This window comes from Triturus cristatus, chromosome 8 (assembly GCF_964204655.1).
Source record: "Triturus cristatus chromosome 8, aTriCri1.1, whole genome shotgun sequence".
Taxonomy (NCBI): Eukaryota; Metazoa; Chordata; class Amphibia; order Caudata; family Salamandridae; genus Triturus; species Triturus cristatus.
In genome coordinates, this window is record NC_140591.1 from 405,593,340 (window position 1) to 405,615,313 (window position 21,974).

General features: G+C 47.6%; 1 protein-coding gene across 1 annotated transcript in view; it reads left to right on the forward strand.

Moving 5' to 3' along the window:
* INTS6 (integrator complex subunit 6) overlaps positions 1-21,974 on the forward strand; it is a 487,951-nt gene that overhangs the window by 132,821 nt on the left and 333,156 nt on the right. The window contains exon 6 of the mRNA XM_085621797.1: positions 9,614-9,739. Coding sequence (XP_085477923.1) covers positions 9,614-9,739 — 126 coding nt within the window. The remainder of the gene's footprint in view (positions 1-9,613; positions 9,740-21,974) is intronic.

Here is a 21,974-nt window from a genome sequence, read left to right on the forward strand (position 1 = left end):
TCCAATTCTCAGTCATCAGGTGAGGCTCCACCACCCGATAATGAGTCCAAGCACTTAGTTGCCTCAGGCAAACGCACTGCCTCGCAAGCTGCCAATATGTGGCGCATCGCCAACACGCAAGCGCTGCTGGCATGGTACGATAGAGCGCACTATGATGAGCTGGAGGCTATCGTGCAACATCTCCCAGAGAAATATAAAAATAAGGCTCATGAATTAATACAAGAGGGAAAGATCATTACCAACACCTCTATTAAATGTGCCCTTGACGCAGCAGACACAGCTTCCAGGGCTATAAACACCAGTGTTCTGCTTCGCCGACACGCCTGGCTCAGAATCTCAGGCTTTAAGCCGGAGGTCCAAGCATCTATATTGAACCACCCTTTTGACCAACAACACTTATTTGGCCCAAAAGTAGATGAAGCCCTGGAAAAAATGAAGAAGGATACAGATACGGCGAAGTCTATGGGGGCATTACAATCCCACACCCCTAGACGCTCCTTTCGCCGTTCCTCCTTTCGAGGCACTGGCAGAGGTTACTCTGCCGATAACGCCTCTACGTCCTACAAGTCCCCTCCTCAGACTACCTTCTCAAAGGGCTATCAAAGAGGTGGATATAGAGGGAACAATAATAAAGGCAGGGGCAAAACCAACACCGCCCGTTCTGCCACACCGCCCACGCAATGACTTTCTCCCGCTCCCCCCAGACCATTCCACTCCAGTCGGGGGCAGACTACAAGACTTTTTTCAAACCTGGGAGACCATAACATCAGACAAATGGGTGACCCAAATAATTCGGTCAGGGTACTGTCTCGAACTAACATCTACCCCCCCAAATATTCCACCAAGGCACCGTACAATGTCACAAGAACATACCACACTGATGAAACAAGAGGTACTCTTCCCTCCTGCAAAAACAAGCTATAGAGCAGGTCCCCGTCAATCAGCAAAGTTTAGGGGTCTACTCTCTGTACTTTGATACCAAAGAGAGACGAGACCCTACGGCCCATTCTAGACCTCCGGCCTCTAAATGCATACATACATTCAGACCATTTTCACATGGTAACTCTCCAACAAGTTCTCCCACACCTCTGCCAGGGCGACTTTCTCACTACACTGGACTTGAAAGACGCATACTTTCATATTCCAATACACCCTTCTCACAGAAAGTACCTCAGATTTGTGGTGGACGGCCAACATTATCAGTTCAAGGTTCTCCCCTTCGGGGTCACAACCGCACCACGAGCGTTTACCAAATGCCTAGCAGTAGTGGCGGCACACTTCAGAAGACAACACATTCACGTCTTCCCTTACTTGGACGACTGGCTAATAAAAGCCGTGTCCTACAACCAGTGTGTGCAACATACAAACACTACCATCCAACTACTCCACCAGCTAGGCTTCACGGTGAACCACCAAAAGTCCCAGCTGATACCGTCTCACACAAAGCAATACCTCGGTGCCACTATAGACACCTCAAAAGCTATAGCCTATCCCAATTCAGCCAGAATCGCAAGCATACAAGCCTTGCGCCAAAGATTCATTCTTCAGCACTCTCTCCCAGCAAGAGTGTTTATGAAGCTAATAGGGATGATGGCGGAGGAGGAGCCAAGATGGCGACCGGGACGGCAGCGTAGATTCCCGGCTCTGTGAACCTCCGCATCCCGCACGGATATCCTGCATGAGATCCTTATTCTGCGCTACGAGATCGTGTTCGTAAACGAAAGTGGCAACCGATCGTGTGACCCTGAGATTTCTGACTGCAGTACCGCCGGAGAAATCAGCGATTGAACTTTGCGGCCCGTGCGGTCCCGAAGCCGGGACCTCGAGTGGACGCCTTGGCCGGGCGGCAGTTTAACAACAGCGGCCTGTGGTGACTGGGTGGAGTCGGTCCGCCGGAGTGGTGCTCCCCTCGGCCTGCATTTTGCTGTGGTCGCTCCCCCCCTGCTGAGCGCTGCGGACCGAGGACATGCCCGGGTGTGCAATTCTCGGATTCTGTGGTGTTTGCCCCTGCCTTTGACGGTGAGCTGCCCGGACGCCGTCCCTGGGTCGGCCTGATCCTTGCGGGCTGCTCCCGGCTTTTTGCGGGAGCTGGTCCGTGGCGGAGACGACTATTGCCCGTGACCGCGCAACGGTTGAATCTGTTCCTCCCCCAGGATCCCTGTCTTCAGCGACGTGGACCTTGAGGCGTTGGTCCCGGGGTCCTGGCCCCAATACGAGTCGGGCCTTCCCAGCGGCCATTTTGTCACTATGCAGCCTACCATCCTGTCCGCTGGGACGCAGCGGGACTGGGGGTGTGTGACGGTCGGGAGTGTGGCAGAGCGATCGGAGAGAGCTGCTCTGGGGTACGGCGACCTCCTGGAGGCCCTTGGTGCCCTTCATTACTCCTTGGCTCATGGCGCCGGGGTCCTGGGGAGGAAGCTAGATGGTGTGGTATCAGCGTTGGGACAGTGGCGGCATGCTGGTCCACAAGTACACAGTGGCTTTCCACACTGCACACAGGAGGAAGATGTTGCGGCCCCCCCCGCGATTAGTGTACAGCCGGACACTCCGGACAGTACGCTACCGTGTGGTCGGCTAACTGTGGGCTTGATCTGCTCCGGAGGTATTGGACCTGAGCGGAAGATGGTGGCCTTGACCCGTGCGCAGTCTCCGGCGGCCCAGGGACGATTCCAGCAACGTGTGTCTCATTTGACTGCTTCAGCCTGTCTGGACCTTGTGTGCAGTGCAGATCCTGGGGCGGCACTGGAAAAGACGCCCCCCCATGAAGCGGTCCGTGCTGATGCTCAGAGACTTCCACCCCACCTGTGTGCGTCGCTTCCCGACTGTTTTTGGACACTCCTGTACCTTGGGACATCGGACATGGTGCTGGGTCGAGGGGCAGGCATGGGCAGAATCGCAAAGAGCGGTCAAGGCTGAGGCTGATCCTTCGGGAGTGGTCACCTAGTAGACAGGCGGACTCATGGTTGCGTGCTCTCATGGTTAGTCGCATAGTTGGTGCATAATGCTCCCCACTCCCCCCCTCCTTTTTTGATATGATCAACTTGGTGCTGCTAACTGTTTGCTGTGGGGAGACTTCACCGTGCGGGAGGGAGAAGCCGGGGGTATGTTTTGAAGGCCCTCCTCCAGTTTATTACATTCCCTCCGCCCCCCCGTCTGGGGGGGCTCTTTCTTACTCCTTTTTTCCCTGTCTCTTCTATATTTCGGGTCTAGTTCCAGGGCGACAGGCACACTGCTGGGGGGTGGGGCCATACTCATTCGCAGAGGTGCAGGGTGGGGGGATGGGGGAGGGGACTCTTTAGTCTTTATCTCTTTTTCCATGGCCTCCTTTTTCTTCTCTGTTTCTTTTTGCTTGTTTTTCTGGGATCAGCGCGGTACACCTCTCTTATTGTGAATCGCTTGCTCTTAATGTGTGCCACAGTTTCCGGGGGGTTCGCTGGGCTTTAGGTACGGGGACCTGTAGGCGCAACTATCTTTGATATTTCTCCCCATCCGTACTTTCCCGTGTCTGCGCCATTGATTCAATGTATTGCTGCTTGCTGCTTGCGTCTCTTATCCTTGCCCCTTATCGCTGTTGGGAAACTGTTTGGCACCTGATCCTACTGTTTTGTTTTATTATAAAATGAAAAACCCTTTCTCTCCTGGTGTCCTACCTGAGCGGCTCATTGGCCGGACTATACTGTATTGTAGACTTTGCTCTCCGAGGTGCCGCCTGTGTTTACATGTGCTTTTATTGTTCTGATTGCTTAGCGGCCGGCCCCGGGGGGTTGTAGGCCCCTAAGTGTAAGTGATTGAAACGTCAATAAAGGTTTTTCAAAAATAAAAATAAAAAAAAAAATAGGGATGATGGCATCTTGCATCTTCCTAGTGCCTCATGCAAGACTCCACATGCGTCCACTCCAAGAGTGCCTAGCACGCCAGTGGAACCAGACCCAGGGACAGCTGACGGATCTGGTGTTGGTGGACGGTCGCACCCATCGCGCTCTGCAGTGGTGGAACACCACAAACCTTTCCAAAGGGCGACCGTTCCTGGACCCGGTTCCTCAGGTGATTCTAACAACGGACGCATCGCTCTCCGGCTGGGGAGCGCACCTATTACACCTCACAGTGCAAGGTGTATGGACGCCACAACAAAGGTTACTCCACATCAACCATCATGAGTTAGTGGCGATGTTTCTAGCCCTGAAATAGTTTCAGAAACAAATCTCAGCCAAAGCAGTCCTCATTCGCACAGACAATATGACTGCAATGTATTATATTCAAAAACAGGGGGGTACACACTCTCCCCAGCTCTCTCGCTTAGCACAGAGCATATGGAGATGGGCAATCCCACAAAAAATCTTTCTCCTGGCACAACACGTCCCAGGTATACAAAACACCATGGCAGATCTGCTCAGCAGACAAACGCAGCAAATGCACAAATGGGAACTGCATCCACAAGTTTTTCACCCATTCTTTCACAAGTGGGGGCATCCTCAGATAGACCTCTTCGCCACCCACGAAAACAAAAAATGCCCAAGCTTCGCCGCCAGATGCCCACACCCATTGTCCAAAGGCAATGCGATATGGATGAACTGGTCAGGCAAATTTGCATACGCCTTTCCACCTCTCCCACTAATTCCATTAGTGGTAAGGAAGCTACAACAGCACTCCCTCACACTCATTCTGGTAGCTCCAACATGGGCCAGGCAGCCGTGGTACACCACACTACTACAGCTCTCGGTGGTACCACACCAAAAACTGCATCTGTCCCCATGCCTCCTAACCCAGAACCATGGAGAAATCAGGCACCCGGACCCAGCTCAGCTCAACCTTGCGATCTGGCTCCTGAAATCTTAGAGTTTGGATACCTTAACCTTCCCCCTGATTGCATGAACATTATCAAGGAAGCCAGACGTCCTACCACTTGAGCATGCTATGCCGCAAAGTGGAAGAGATTTGTTGTTTACTGCCGTAACAATACAATCAACCCTTTAGATGTATCCATACAGCACATCATATGCTACCTGCTCCATCTTCAAAGGTGTAACCTGGCATACTCATCCATCCGTCTACACCTAGCAGCAATTGCTGCTTACCTGCAAAACAGACATTTATCACTTTTCAGAGTGCCTGCTATTAAAGCCTTCATGGAAGGCCTTAAAAGAGTAATTCCGCCCAGGGCACCACCCTCACCTGTGTGGAATCTAAACGTAGTTCTTACAAGGCTGATGGGTCCACCTTTCGAACCAATGCATAAATGTGAGCTACAGTTCCTTACTTGGAAAACAGCTTTCCTCGTAGCTATCACTTCCCTTAGAAGGGTTAGTGAAATACAAGCGTTCACTATACAAGAACCCTTTCTACAGATACATCACAGCAAGGTGATACTTCGCACAAATCCAAAATTTCTGCCTAAGGTCATTTGCCCCTTCCATCTCAATCAATCGGTGGAATTACGGGGTTTTTTCTCGCAACCTCAATCTGTTGCGGAAAGGGCTCTACATACACTTGATGTTAAAAGGGCTTTACTTTACTACATACAAAGAACACAACCTTTCAGAAAGACAAAGCAACTGTTTGTCTCCTTCTCTCCACCGCATAAAGGCAACCCCATCTCAAAATCAGGGATAGCTAGGTGGATTGTAAAGTGCATACAAATTTGCTATCACAAAGCAAAAAGAACATGATCTGTTCCACCTAAAGCCCACTCTACAAGAAAGATAGGGGCTTCTATGGCTTTTCTAGGGAACATACCCTTAGATGACATCTGCAAAGCAGCCACATGGTCAACACCGCACACCTTCACAAAACATTACTGTGTAGACGTGCACTCCAAACAAGCTAGTGTGGGCCAGGCTGTACTAAAGACACTGTTTCAAACCACTGCAACGGATACCGGTGGTCGCCGCTAGGGTTGGGTACTGCTATATAATCTATGCACAGTGTATAATCTGCAGCTCATATGCCTCGAGCGGAATATGCTACTTACCAGTATGCATCTGTTCTTGGCATGTAGAGCTGCAGATCTATACACGCCCACCCGCCTCCCCGGCTACCTGTATCCGTTCCAGTCCATCTTATTTAGATACAACACACATGGGTTTCTTTACTATTATCACTACGCTCCATCTTTTCCCTGCTGGCGAAAAACAATCTGAGGATGGAGCCGAAGCCCATGCGCAGTACGGACCGAAGGAGGAGTCACCGAACTCGTGACTTCCAAAGATTGTCCAAGAAGAAAAACAAACTGCAAACATCCGGGCCCAACACCAGATGGCGATCTATGCACAGTGTATAGATCTGCAGCTCTACATGCCAAGAACAGATGCATACTGGTAAGTAGCATATTCCCTTCATGTGTCAATTCATCCGGCTCATCGCAAATACCTCAGATTTGTGATGGTAGGAAAGCATTACCAATTGAAAGTACTTCCCTTCGGGGTGACTACAGCGCCCAGAGTATTTGCCAAATTTTTGGCTGTAGTCGCGGCCCATCTCAAAAGACTGCATAGTCAAGTCTTCCCCTATCTAGACGACTGGCTCATCAAAGCGAGCGCTTACCAAAATTGACTACAACACACACAAATCACAATACACCTACTTCATCAACTAGGATTCACGGTCCATGCACAAAAATCTCACCTGCATCCGTCACAGATGCAGTCTTACCTAGGAGTCACTCTAGGCGGTCAAAACTCTAGCCTCTCAATGTATCCAGAATTCACAATATTCCAGCTCTTATACTACAGTTTCAGTCTAACCAAGCCTTACCAGCCAGAATATTCATGCAACTGCTAGGAATGATGGTATAATGCATTACAATTGTACTCCATGCAAGACTTCATATGTGTCCACTACAAGAGTGCTTGACATGTCAGTGTAATCTGTCACAGGGTCAGATCTAGTGTTGGTAGATGGCCGTACCTATCGCTCTCTTTAGTGGTGGAACTTACAAAACTTGTCAAAAGGACGGCCTTTCATCGACCCTATTCCACAGGTCGTGCTCACAGCAGACTCATCTCTCGCAGGTTGGGGTGCTCATCTCCCAAATTACACCATACAAGGCCTGTGGAGCAACAAACACAAAAGTGTCCACATCAGCTATCTAGAGCTTCTAGCAGTTTTTCTAGCACTGAGAAGCTTTTCAAACTCACCTCATAGGCAAAACTGTCCTAGTCCGACCAGACAACATGACAGCAATGTATTATGTGCAAAAGCAGGGAGGGACACGCTCTCGCAAACTGACGAAACTCACTCAAGCCATTTGGAATTGGGCGATCCATCACAACATTTATCTTCTTGCAGAACACCTCCCAAGAGTAAACCATCAAATTGCCGACCTTCTCAGCAGGAGGAGACCGCAAATTCACGAGTGGGACCTTAATCCCCAAGTTCTCCTTCCCTACTTTCAACAAGGGGGATTCCCACAAATAGACTAGTTTGCCACAGCAGAAAACGCAAAATGCCCTTGCTTCGGCTCCAGGTTCCCACACCCGCTCTGAAAGGGCAATGCCCTATGGATAAACTGGTCAGCCTACGCTTTTCTGCCTCTCCCGCTCATTCTGTGTCTGGTTCAGAAGCTCAGGCAAACATCCCTCACACTAATTCTGGTAGCTCCCACATGGGTCCGTCAGCCATGGTACATCACCATGTTGGAGCTATCACTAGTTCCACATCAAAAGCTGCACCTTACCTCCAGTCTCCTCACACAGAACCATGGAGAAATCAGACATCCAAATCCCAAAGAACTGAACTTGGCGATCTGGCTCCTGTTGTCATAGTTTGGTTATTTGAATTTACCAGCAGACTGTATGAATATGCTAAAAGAAGCAAGAAGGCCTACCATCAGAGCTTGCTGTGCAGCAAAGTGGATAAGATTTGTTGTATACTGCAAGAATAACAATCAATCCTTTAGATGCTTCTTTACAAAATGTTACCTGTTACACTTACAGTAAACTGGACTAGCTTATACATCTATTTGTTTGCACCTTGCAGCAGTAGCTGCGTATATGCAGACCAGGCAACATCTGTCACTATTCAGAGTTCCAGTAATCAAAGCTTTCATGGAGGGGTTAAAAAGAGTAATGCCACCAAGGATTCCTCCTGCCCCAGTTTGGAATCTCAACACTGTTCTCACAAGGCTCATGGGTCCACCTTTTGAACCATCTCACAAGTGCCCCTTGCAATTCCTCTCATGGAAGGTTGCTTTCCTCATTGTGATAACATCACTGAGGAGAGCTGGTGAGCTACAGTCATTAACCTTAGAAGAACCCTTCTTTCAGCTACACAAAGACATATTAGTTCTACGCATCAACCCTAAATTTCTTCCTAAAGTAATCTCTGCTTTTCATATAAACCAATCTGAGTTACCAGTCTTTTTTTCCCTCAACCTGATTTTGTAGCGGAACACGCTCTTCACACGTTGGACGTTAAAAGATCTTTATTGTACTACATAGAACAAAAGACTTTCCCAAAACAAAACAACTGTTTGTTGCATTTGTTCTGCCTCACTAAGGCAATCCCACCTCTAAATCTGGCATTGCTACACTAAACCTAAAAACGTTATACATACCCCCTAGAGCGTATTCCACTCGCAAAATAGGGGCTTCTGTGGCCTTTTTAGGTAACATTCCTCTAGCTGACATAGGTAAGGCAGCTACATGTCTACACCACACACATTTACCAAACACTATTGTGTAGTTGTGTTCGCATGACACCAAGCTAATGTAGGCCAAGCAGTACTTAAAACAACTGCAACATCTACAGGTTAGCCACCGCTTTGGGAGTATACTGCTTTGTAGTCTATGCAAAGCATGTGTATCTACAGCTCACATGGCTCGAACGGATTAGGTTACTTACCCAGTAAACATCTGTTCTTGGCATGTAGAGCTGTAGATTCACATGCACCTCCCCGGCCACCTATAGTTGTTGCAGTTCTTAATTATACATGCATGCGCATGGACATCTCTGTTCTACACTTACTTACTCCATTCTCACAGTCTTGCAGAAAAACAATCTAACAATGTAGTCAATTCCCATGTGCACTATCACCGAAAGGAGTCGCCTTACCTTGTGACTAGGAAAGACTTATTCGAAGAAGAAAAACAACTTGCAAACATCCTGACCCAACACGAAATGGCGGGAGTATGCAAAGCATTTGAATCTACAGCTCTACATGCCAAGAACAGATGCTTACTGGGTAAGTAACATAATCCTTTTTGCCGCTGAAGTTCGGACTGCGTCTCTATTTCAGAGTTGTATGTAGTGCAAGACTCATTTATTGAGAATTCTCAGGTAAATGGTATTGTAAAAGTCTATGTGGTATGACCACCATGAGGATTAGTGCAATGTGTAAGGCAGGAGTAGCAAAGCAAGAATATTATGATGATTAATACTTGATGTGATATGCTTTTTGAAACGTTTTTCACTTGGGGAATGAGGAGGGATTTGAAGGGTTTGGCATTTAATGTGAAGTGCTATTCAGCACCTTTAAGTCTACTGTTGTAGGTACATCACTCTTTCTGCTCTTTAGGTAATTCCAACGTTGATTCTTGGAAGCAGTGACAAATCTGTGGTTATTATACACAAAATAAAAACAATGGGCTTTTAACTCCTAATGACTTTTCTTCCATAGGACGCTCCTACTGCGTGTTTTCTCAGAGAATGTTGAATCAGTGTTTGGAGTCCCTAGTTCAAAAGGTGCAAAGTGGAGTGGTGATAAATTTTGAAAAGTCAGGACCAGATCCTCCAATTATTGAAGGTATTATTTCTTTTTTTCTTTATGAATTATATATATTGCTGTTTAGCTTGACATAATAATGAAACCATTTGAATTTTTGTTTTCCGTCTCAGTCCAATACCCCGTGCTCCTTGCTCATATTTTTTCTTTGCCACTTTTGTAGTGTTGCTGAAGTGTTAAATCTAAATCCTATTCTGTTCTTGGCAGTATTCACCATACAAACACTATTTAGTAAGATATAGGGATAAGATTTAGACATGTCCGAGAGACCAGTGGAGTGGTGGAAAATGGGGAGTGATAACCACTAAATGGGAAGGTTTAGATCAATGTAAGGAGGGATATGGGACAGACATGCAAATACAAAACATTGGTAACTACTCTGGCCACATCCCAATTGATTTTTTTTTTTTGCAGAGTTTTATATAGCGCGAACTTGACCCGAATCCAATCAGAGCGCTTTACATAGCACCAGTTACATTACATGAGGACACACATTCATTTTTTAAGCGCGGGGAGATTGTGATTTGCCCACAATCACAGGATGTTCAGCGTCCTTACCGAGACTCAAACCCAGGTCCGAGGTCGAGCACCCTAGCCGTTAGGCCAACTCCTCTCCCCAATATTGTGCACACCATGTCACCTCAGTTTGGACCCAGCTGTCTACAAATCAATCTTGAACTTGCTCAAATTTTAACTGTCCAGACCGTGCTTTGAGGACATTGAAGGGACTTACTCTGATAGCGTAAGGGTTGGAGCATTTTGTAGTCCAGTTCACCTTGGCTAGTGAAGTCCAGAATGTGTCCTCCAATAACTGACTTCGTAGGAGATTGATCTTCAGCCCACCTCGAAACTTGTACCCAGGACTAAGATCACATATAGGGCTTCACAAACACAATCGCTAAGGTTCTTCCCTATTGGGCTTGACTTAGAGCAGTGCCTTTACTCCAGGCAAGGAGCACCCGTAAGAGAGCCATGCCTTAAGCTTAGAGATTCCTCCAAAAAGGGTTTGACAGTCTATGCTCTCCATTGTCCCAAAGACTGAGCCACAAAAAGCTCACTTGGTGCCAGAGACACTTTGAGTTCCAGAGCCCAAGCCTCAATGCTGCAGTACACAGCCTTGGCCGCAAGAGTCTATGCAGCCTGTCGCTGAACAAGATCTACTACAGAACAAGGTGATTACCCTGATATGTCAAACAAGGATTTATATTGATCCAATCTCCAGACACATTCTGGCAAGACCTCTACTAGTTGGACAACCCCACACTTGAAAAAATATCAGTTTCACCTTTGAAGTTTTGCATGAACATTGGGCTTTTGTATTCCATTGAAGTCCAAGGTTTTCAACACCATCCACACTGTTACCTGCACATTCACCGTCCTTTCTCTTTCCATTCACACTAAATCAGACCAGAATCACATAAAATATCAGAAAACTGATATGCAGACCATATAACACCAGATGATAGACAGCACTTGGCATGATTAAAACTTGGACCTATCTTTGGAGCTATACCCTATTAAACCCTTGCCTCGCCCCACGATCAAAACTACCACCTAACATGCGGTCATCCAGCTATCGACAGACAACCACAAAGTAAAACATCATGTGTGGAAAGATGAGCCTTTCTTATTTGAGAGACACTCAAAAGCAGAATTTTCTGTTCAGTAATTACCTAGGCTTAAAAGCATGTTGAAGTTTTCTGTGAAGAGTATAAAATGTCCTAGCTATCATGAAGGTAAGTTTCAATTCTATTAAGGACATGGAGTCGTGAAGTATGCTTTCATATTATTCACTAAGCAGGCTGTAACAATGACGGATTCAAAGACCACATATCCCATGACTCTTTGCTGTAACTTCAATAACCATAGAGTAGATGCCATATATTCAACATCAAGGAAACCCACATCCTCTTTGTGCGAAACATCCTCATCCAAGCGTTTCTTCAGAATTCTTGCTTATGTTCTGATCCGAAGGGAAAACGAGACATGGAGTAAAAGTTCCCAAATACAATAAATCATCACACAAAGTATCCAATGTTAACAATGCATTGCCAGAAGTCAAGGTTTCTAGTAATCGTGTCAATTCTTCACAAGAAAAACATTGCAACAGATTTATTAACCTGTGGAATCACAGTATTATTCGTAAATGTACTTATCCATAACGCTGTAAGGTTAATTGGATAAAGGGAGGTTGATAGTATGAAACAACTCTGGAGGGATAATCCTGGTCTCCGTGTCCCTAATAGAATTGAAACTTTCCTTCGCAATAGCTGAGAAATTTTATGTTCTATGTCGGGACAGGAGATTTCGATTATGCTATTTTAAAGGTGGTTGATGACCAGTGAAGCCATGCCTGTAATCTGTTCAAAGTAGAAGGTCCTAAACGTAGAGTCTGAAGACCAATCCACTGCTCTGAGAATATCTTCCAAATGACCCCCCGGGAGAAGGCCTTCAAAGCCATAGCTCTCCTTGTGGAGTGAGCCCCAAAGGCAGAAGTATCAACACCAGCTTCCTACAGAACCAATCTCACCTAACAGGCGCTAGTAGTTGCCAAAATCGGTTTGAAAGATTTCTTGAGAGAGATAAATAGTTGAGTTGTCCCAGGAGGACAGTAGTCTTCAGTCATGGCTATGTATGCTCAGGCAGCGAACCACACACAATTTTGAATGACAAGGTAAAGCAGGGTAATGAACCACCCTGGTATTGGACTTATTTTGTCTAGAAATGGTGAATGATACCCCATCAGGGGTAAACATGTGTGCTGTAATATCCAGGGCCCGAACATCAAACTCTTACAAGAAATGAGACCTAACTGCATCGCAAGCTTACCTGTTCTTACATGACCAGTATTGGTTATCATGCCATGATCGGAGCCTTCGTAGCACCACATTGACATCCCAGAGGTAGGAATACCATGGTTAGGGTGGAAAAGGCAAGCAAATAACTCTCAAAATTTGACAGACGAGAGGATGTTCTCCCACCGGTATGTCATGAAGAGGTGCATGACTAGCTGAGATCGCTGATCTGCAACATGCGTTAATTGTGTGATACGCCAACCAATTCAGACAAATTAAGAATATGAACTACATCAGCCCCCACAGGCTCAAGATCGCTTCTCAAACCCCAGCTTGACCATCTACACCAGACTGAACTGTATCTCTTGACTGTGGAGTCTGCATATGCTCCTCTGATAAGACAGGCAGCCTGTGTTGAAAGGCCTGGGACTTCACAATATCCCCTACAATCTTGCAAGTTGCCATGAGGATTGAAAAATCCAAAGAAAGTCCCAAAAGAACTGGATACCGTACTTGCAATTTCCAAAGCATTGTCAAAAGGATCACCTCTGTCTTTTGGAGTCTGACTAGCGCTAGGAGTCTGGTGATCATTAAGAAGGGAGGAAACGCATACCCAGAGTCTGCCTCAAGTCTTGGAGGAAGAAATCAGTCGCTTCTGCTAGAAAGTCTGGGCGCCAACTCAAGAAGCATGGTATTTGATGGTTGAGGCTTGACGCGAAGAGATCCACTTGGCAAGGACCACACCGATCCATAATCCTCTGAAATAGAGAGGCATCTAGTTTCCATCTTCAGATGTCTGGATTGCCAGCCCACAGTCTTGTTGAGTTTCCCTGGCAGATATTCCGCCGTTACTGCCAACCTGTGCTCCAGACAATATATTCCAAAAGTCTCTGGCCAAATCCACCAGTACCTTGGACAAGGATCCACCCCCGACCCCCCTGGCTGAGATGTCCATCGTTAAGAGAATGGAACAGAACACTTTAACCGCTAAACCCAGCACCGTGAAAGATCCTGCAAGGAGTTCCAAACAATTGATATGAAGAGCTTTCTTGTGTTCTGATTACTGTCCTCCTGTGGCAATACCTGCACAACCTGCGCCCTATCCGTGGTGACCGGCATCAGATTCGATAAACAGATCCGGGGCTGACCCAAAGATGGCCCTGCTATTCCATGCATGCATGTGGTCGAGCCACCATCGAAGTTCCATCCGGCATTCTAGAGAGAGACCGATCTCCTTTGCATACGTCAGACCCCTCCTGAGATGTTGTGCCTTCAGGTGTTGAAGAGAAGGGTAGTGAAATGGGCCTGGAAAAATCTCCTGGATGGATGAAGACAGCATGCCTACAATCCCTCTCCAGCATTTCGCGCGACTCCTAACGTATGAGAAGCATCTTTTTATGGGGTAGTCTGAGTGACTGTCGCACCATATCGATCTCGAAGCCCAAAAAGGGCATTTGTTGAACTGAGGTAAATTCTGATCCTGAACATTAACAATGAACCCCAGATCCTGAAAGTGGGATCTTGCCATCTGGAGTTGGGTGACTAAAGTAGATCTGTCCTGATACATTAGGAGGATGTCTTCCAGATACACTATTAGTCTGCCCCCGTGCACATTGCCATTCAATGGAGGGCCGTAGCATCTTGATGAAGCACCACGGTCGGACAGACCAAACTAAGGGCACATGAATTTTAAAACCTGGCCGCCCCATTAGAACTGCTGGAAACATCTGTGCGGTGGAAATTTGGAACAGTACGGTAGGCTTCCTTCAGATCTAACCTCACCATTGGGCAGTAGAATATCCCTGAGGTGTATGCCCTCCATTTTGAAGTGGCGATAAACAACCTGCCGGTTGAAGTCTTTCAAATTTATTAACCAATGTCCTTTTCCACAAGGAAGATATTGCTCAGGAACCCCCTGGGATGAAAAATGGAATAGGTAATTGCTCCTTTCTCCAAAAGCTCTGCCACCTCTTGGTCTACCACCCACATCGTTTCCTGAGAGAGCACCAAGGGTCTCGGATCGGTGTTGACGGGGAGTACCATAGAACTGTGTGGAAACCCTTCACTGTTTGGAGCACCCTTGCATCACCTGTCATGGATGCCCATTTTTGACTGAAGTACTGCAACTTGCCCACCACATTGTGTAGGGAAGAAGGGATATTGTTTACTGGTGCCACCTGGTGTATTGCTGGCTCTTCAGAAGGCTCCTATACCTCCCCGGCCTATTCTGTGACCTGAGGAGGGATAGAAACCTTTGATCATCATCTGGTCCTGCTATCGGATGGTTCTGCTGGTTTGGAGTTTATGCCCGGCTACATGTTCCGGTCCCTCCAAAAATCTGCTGACTGAAGACTTTCCGGATGGATTGTTGCACCTTGCCAAGTGACAAGAATCTATTGACAAAGCATAAGAGCTCCTTCATGAAAGTTTCTCCAAAGAACCCCTCATTTGCCACCGTACCAGCTTCTGTGGTGGCCAACTCGCCCAACCTGGGTTCGATCTTGATTAGTAGTGAGCTCCTTTGCTAAAAAAAACAGGGCCTGCTGGGCCCAGCCTGATAGGATAATCGGGGTCAATCATGTGGCCAGACTCTTTTGCATCTTCTGCCACATCTAGAATCTTTGTAAGAGGCCCCAGGACATCAACGATCTTATCGGTCAATATCTTTCTTTGGGTCCTTGATGAATTTGGCGATGAACATCACCATCTTGGGATCGATATCAGGAGTACATGCCACCTTACTGGCTAAAGAGGGTCTAGGACACTCAGCCCTCAAACGCCCTGTACCTCCTTGTCCATGGGCTTCCTAATCCACCTGGCCACATCACGCCACCTTAGAGGCGGGCACCCAGTCCGTGGAAGGGGGTGATAAATATCTTCTGGGTTCAGCATACCCAGTACCCCCACGGAGTCCTGCTCACCCTTACCTTCCAACCTAGGTTTCTTGGTGCCGCCCTCCAGTCGCTGCAGTCTGCTCGGGCCTGGTTTGTCCCCTGAATCCCCATCTTTGGTGTCTGAATCCTCCTCTGCATGGTCATCTGTTCTCTGGTGAGAATAAGAATCCTCATTACGCCCAGAATGGAAATTGTCCTGTACATCTAGAACTTCAATAGGCCTTTTTAAGAAGGCTTGGCAAAGCCTTTTAAAGGCATCACAGGAGAGAGGGGTTGCCCTAACTTTGGCTGCTGGTCTGGCTTTTCCCTTGGCTTTAGGGGCTACCCCAGTGTCAATAGGAGGCGCAAGCCCCAGGCCTTCCCCATCCGGGTGTAAGATACTGTGGCATGCAGTTAATTGAATAATTTTCTGACTCGAGGGCTCCAAAGCCAAAGAGACCGCTCTTGAGGAATGGCATCCACCAGTTTCTCATGGATGGAAGAGAGCATCTGCTACTCCTCCACACACTTCCAATAGTCATCAACCGCACCTGCCATGGTTGTTCAGGTGGATTTGAAGTAGGCAGGAGAATAGTGAGAAAACACGCTATTGTCTGCAGAGGTAGTAATTTGTTGAAGCCACTGCTTGTCGGCTATTCATGTGTATGCCAAGTGTATCCTAGACATGCCCCTCTAATTATACCGAGTTGTAAGGGAATGACCACTCTGTTTGGGGGGGGGGGGGGGGGAGAGGAGTGCTTATCTGGAGCAAGAGTAACTAATGGCAAGGAAGAAAACAAAGAACCTGGCACGTGCCGTACCGCACGCTCACAGGAATGTCTTCCCTTCACTGCTAACATAGAAGGGGGAAGACCATGAGCCACGCACCAAAGAAGTTCAAGAATGAGGGAGGGGCGCGTCCTCTGTTAAGAGACATGTGCCGCTCCACGCCCCCTAGCTGGCCTTGCGTCTCGCTACAGCGGGTAAGGCCGCGAGGAGGGTTTCAGAGATTGCAGAAATGTTTTGAGGCACCGCATCTACCACAGGAGAAGCGCCTCCACTATGCACCTAGAAGGGCCCAGCTACGCAGCAGGCTCGTCTGAGCGAGTCTTCACAGCTGCCTACAACCCATAGTGGTTGACCATCCACACCGTGGCTAAATGCAATACTTGGGCAAGGGGCAGGCCGTGCGGCATTAAAAACACACCAAGCAAAGAATTACGCATGTAATAAGCGCAAACAAATAAACTTCAACAGTTCAAAGGCAGTTTTAACCACACAGTTATCTCATTAGCAAGACTGTAAGGAAAATACCTTATCTGGCTGCTGAGTAGTGAAGAAAGTGTAAGTGCTTTCACTTGATGTTAAATATGAGACTTACTCCATTGTTCTTGCTTCAAGTTACAGCAAAGACTCATGGGATATGCAGTCTTTGAATCTAGCTGTTACTGTTAATGGCTGCTGAGAGAATAAAATCAAAGAGATAAGCATAATCTGAGCCTCCGGTCCTGATACAGAATTTCAAGAACCTTGTGAAAACACATCTGGTCACGCCACTAATGAAGACGACTGGCCATATATGGGATCCTATCTACATTAACTGGGGTGTTCCACTAGACTCAAATGTGATATTCGCAACACCTGAGAGGGCATTCATGAAGGCTATGCGAGCTACCTGTTCGAGGCATATGAGCTGCAGATCACACACTAAGGATAAGATCGCCATCTGGTGTTGGGCTCGGATGATTGCAGGTTGTTGTCTTCGGAAGAAGTCTTTGGTCACGAGATAGGTGACTCCTCCTCTGGACAACAGTGCGCATGGGCATCCACTCCATCCTCAGATTGTTTTTTTCCGCCATTGGGTTCGGATGAACTTTTTTCCGCTCCAGCAGAAAACTTCTAGCAATCACAACAACTCTCCAAAATTTACAACTCGACGTCGAAATCCCATCGGACCGGCTCCGGACGCGGCTGATCGAAAGGACACCCTTTAAAAAATGCCCCCAATGTGGAGCAAAGTTCCCCCACAGTGATCACCACGAGGTCTGCAACCTGTGCCTCTCGCCGGACCACAACGAATCCAGCTGTCCAGCCTGCGCCGCATTCCGTTCGAAGAAAACCATCCGGGACCGAAGAGCTCGACGCCATATCATGGCCAAACCGGCTCCAGAACCAGACGACATCTTTGCCCAGGATGTCCCTGACCCAACCCCACCAAAAAAGACATTGGTCGAGACTCTGCCAGCTGGGCCCAGTCGCGACCCAAAATCATCTTCAGAAGCCCCGCCCCCGAAGAAAACTAAGCCTGCAGGTGGCTCGGGCTCGAGCAAACCTCATATTATTGTGCCTACAATACCTTCGGCTCCGAAGCCGAAATCTCCATCGGCACCAAAACGTTACTCTGCACCGAAAGGTTCTTCGGCACCAAAAACATCCTCCGTGCCGAAAAACATCCTCCGTGCCGAAAAACATCCTCCGTGCCGAAAAACATCCTCTGTGCCGAAAAAAGTCCACAAAGAATCTGCCGATCTCCCAAAATCCAGATCGGAACCCAAAAAAGCGGCGCCAAAGCCACCTTCGGACACTGAGGAACTTTTTCGCCCAGATCCTACGCAAAAACTAATTTACATCAATCCTAAAACCGGACATGTCACAGCTGTGCCATACAAGAAAAGGAACCTGGACACAACACCTCCTCCAGCTCCTCTAAAGAAGGACTGTGCCACTTCACCCATACTTACTTCCTCTCCTATATTACCTCCCATCCCCCCCACCCCCACCTCCTTCTCCTCTACCATCTCCTTCTCACACACCACCTCCACAGGATGATGATGATATAGGGGGAGGGGGAGACCCGGATTTCCTTAATGATCCTACTGATCCTAATTATCCCTTTACACTCCCGGACACGGCACCCATAGATGACTGGGCCTACCCTATGCCTGACATGCCTGATCCCACTCCATACCCCTCCAAACCCTCCCCTCCGGAAGACCATTTAGGGTTTGGTCAGCTCATAAACAGGGCGGCACTGTTCCATGGCGTCACCATGCACACAGACACACCTGAAGAAGACTTTCTCCTCGACACCTTTGAGCAGTCGCAAAGAACCGTTCACATTCTGCCCATGATTAAAGGAGTGATAAAGCACGCCACTGAGGTTTTTAAAGACCCTGTTAGGGCCAGGGTTCTTAACCCCCGGATAGAAAAAAAATACAGACCGGCCCCACAGGATCCCGCGTACATCAAAGCGCAACTCCCCTTAGACTCTTTAGTCGTGTCAAATGCCAGAAAGCGGGCGAACTCCCAAACAACTGGAGACACACCGCCCCCAGACAGAGTCTAAGCTCTTGGAGGCTTCTGGCAAAAGGGTTGCCGCACAAGCTGCTAACCACTGGCGTATTGCCAATACACAAGCCTTATTGGCTCGCTATGATAGGGCTCATTATGATCAACTAGAGGACCTTTTGCAACACCTGCCTGATCAATACAAATCCCAGGCCAATGACCTCATCCAAGAGGGCAAACTAATATCAAATGCCTCAATCAAATGTGCATTAGACGCCGCCTCTAGGGCAGTCAACACAAGCGTATTACTTAGACGCCACGCATGGCTCCGTATTTCCGGCTTTAAGCTGGAAGTACAAACAACCATTCTTGCTCAACCCTTTAATCAGGAGCAACTATTTGGACCCGCAGTAGACACTGCATTAGAAAAGATGAAGAAGGATAATGAGACTGCCAAATCAATGGGAGCATTACAGTCTCCTCAACCCAGAGGCTCCTTTCGTCGCTCCTTTTATAGAGGAGCCTCCAAAAATGTGGGAACAGACACCTCTTCCACCTTCAAAACATCAGGACAAACATCCCCTAACAGAGGATATTTTAGAGGAGGTTACAGGGCAAACGATACCAAGGGCCGAGGGCGGGGCAACACCAACACCCGCACCTCTCCAGCCACTAAACAGTGACTTGCCCCCACTCCCCCCAGACCATTCCACTCCGGTCGGGGGAAGACTTCAACAGTTCCTACCTGTCTGGAATTCCATCACAACAGACAGGTGGGTAAGACAAATTATCCAGTCTGGCTACTGCCTCGAACTCATACACACACCCCCAAACATACCACCCAAACACCGTCCCATGTCGTCTCACCACCTCACGCTCCTCAAACAGGAAATTCAGTCTTTGCTTCAAAAACACGCAATAGAACCAGTTCCACTCCAACATCAGGGCACAGGAGTATATTCTCTATACTTCCTCATTCCCAAAAAGGACAAGACCTTAAGACCCATACTAGACCTCAGACTACTAAACCAGTATATACAATCAGATCACTTCCACATGATCACTCTCCAGCAAGTCCTTCCATTACTTCAACAAGGCGACTTCCTTTTCACATTAGACCTCAAGGACGCACATTTTCACATCCCTATGCATCCCGCGCACAGGAAGTATCTACGATTTGTGGTAGACGGTCAGCACTATCAGTTTACTGTTCTCCCATTCGGAGTAACAACCGCACCCAGGTTATTCACCAAATGCTTGGCAGTTGTGGCAGCATATCTCAGGAGACAACAAATCCATGTCTTCCCCTATCTGGACGATTGGCTCATAAAAGCCAATACTCTCGACAAATGCGTTCTCCACACTCAACGCACTATTCAAACCCTACACAACGTTGGATTTACCATTAACTATCCCAAATCTCAACTGCACGTACATCAATACCTGGGAGCCACCATAGATACATCCAAGGCCATAGCTTATCCCAACTCAGCCAGGATAGCCAACATACAAAATCTAATCACAAAATTTCAAACCCAACACTCTCTTCCAGCAAGAGTGTTTATGCAACTCTTGGGCATGATGGCGTCATGCATCTCCATAGTACCCCACGGACGCCTTCAAATGCGTTCCTTACAGGAATGTCTAGCACAACAGTGGATCCAGGCCCACGGACAACTTACCGATCTGGTGTTGGTGGACAGCCGCTCACTTCGTTCACTGAAGTGGTGGAACACCATCAACCTGTCCAAAGGGCGGCCGTTCTTAGAGCCTCTTCCACAAATTGTGCTGACCACCGACGCATCTCACGGGGTGGGGAGCCCACCTCCTTCAACACACCACTCCGGGCAGGTGGACCACTCAACAAAAACAGCTCCACATCAATCACCTAGAACTTCTGGCGGTGTTACTACCACTCAAATCCTTCCAAGTGCATCTAAAAAACAGAACTGTCCTCATCCGCACGGACAACATGACCACAATGTATTACATACAGAAGCAGGGGGGGACACATTCTCTCCAACTGTCCCAACTTGCACAGCAAATCTGGAGATGGGCAATTCCCCAAAACATCTACCTGCTAGCAGAACACCTCCCAGGGGTTCAGAACCAGGTGGCCGACCTCCTAAGTCGCCACACACAGCAAATACACGAATGGGAATTACACCCCAAAGTCCTACTCCCATTCTTCCAAAAGTGGGGACAACCAGACATAGACCTGTGCGCCACACAAGAAAACGCAAAATGCCCAACCTTCGCCGCCAGGTTTCCACACCCACAGTCAAAGGGCAATGCGATATGGATGAACTGGTCAGGCAGATTTGCGTATGCTTTTCCGCCTCTCCCACTCATTCCATTTGTGGTACGCAAACTGAAACAGTCGCTAACACTCAACTTAGTAGCTCCCACTTGGGCACGTCAACCCTGGTTCCCCACACTTCTGCAACTATCTCTAGTTCCACATCAAAAATTACGTCTCTCCCCGGCTCTATTAACCCAGAACCATGGAGAAATCAGACACCCAGATCCTCAAACACTGAACTTGGCAATCTGGCTCCTGAAGTCTTAGAGTTCGGGTACCTCAACCTTCCTCCAGACTGTATGAATATCATAAAGGAAGCCAGAAGACCTACTACTAGGGCGTGTTATGCGGCAAAATGGAAAAGATTTGCCATTTACTGCACTAACAATGACATACGTCCACTGGATGCTTCCATCCAAAACATCATTTGCTATCTACTACACTTGCAAAGATGCAATTTAGCGTATTCCTCTATACGTCTACACCTAGCGGCATTAGCAGCCTACTTGCAAAATAGACACCTGTCCCTCTTTAAGGTACCAGCCATTAAAGCATTTATGGAAGGTCTCAAAAGAATTATTCCTCCAAGATTACCACCTTCCCCAGTGTGGAACCTTAATATTGTTCTAACAAGTCTCATGGGTCCCCCATTTGAACCAATGCACAAATGCGAACTGCAGTTCCTAACATGGAAAGTGGCTTTCCTTGTCGCAATCACATCCCTGCGAAGAGTAAGTGAAATACAAGCCTTAACTCTTGAAGAACCCTTCCTACGACTACATCGTAACAAAGTAGTTCTTAGGACAAACCCAAAATTCCTCCCTAAAGTCATCTCCCCTTTCCATCTAAACCAGTCAGTCGAACTGCCAGTCTTCTTCCCTAATCCAGACTCAGTAGATGAGAGGGCACTTCATACCTTAGATGTTAAAAGAGCCTTGCTTTATTACATCGATAGAACCAAACCTTTTCGAAAAACCAAGCAACTGTTTGTTGCTTTC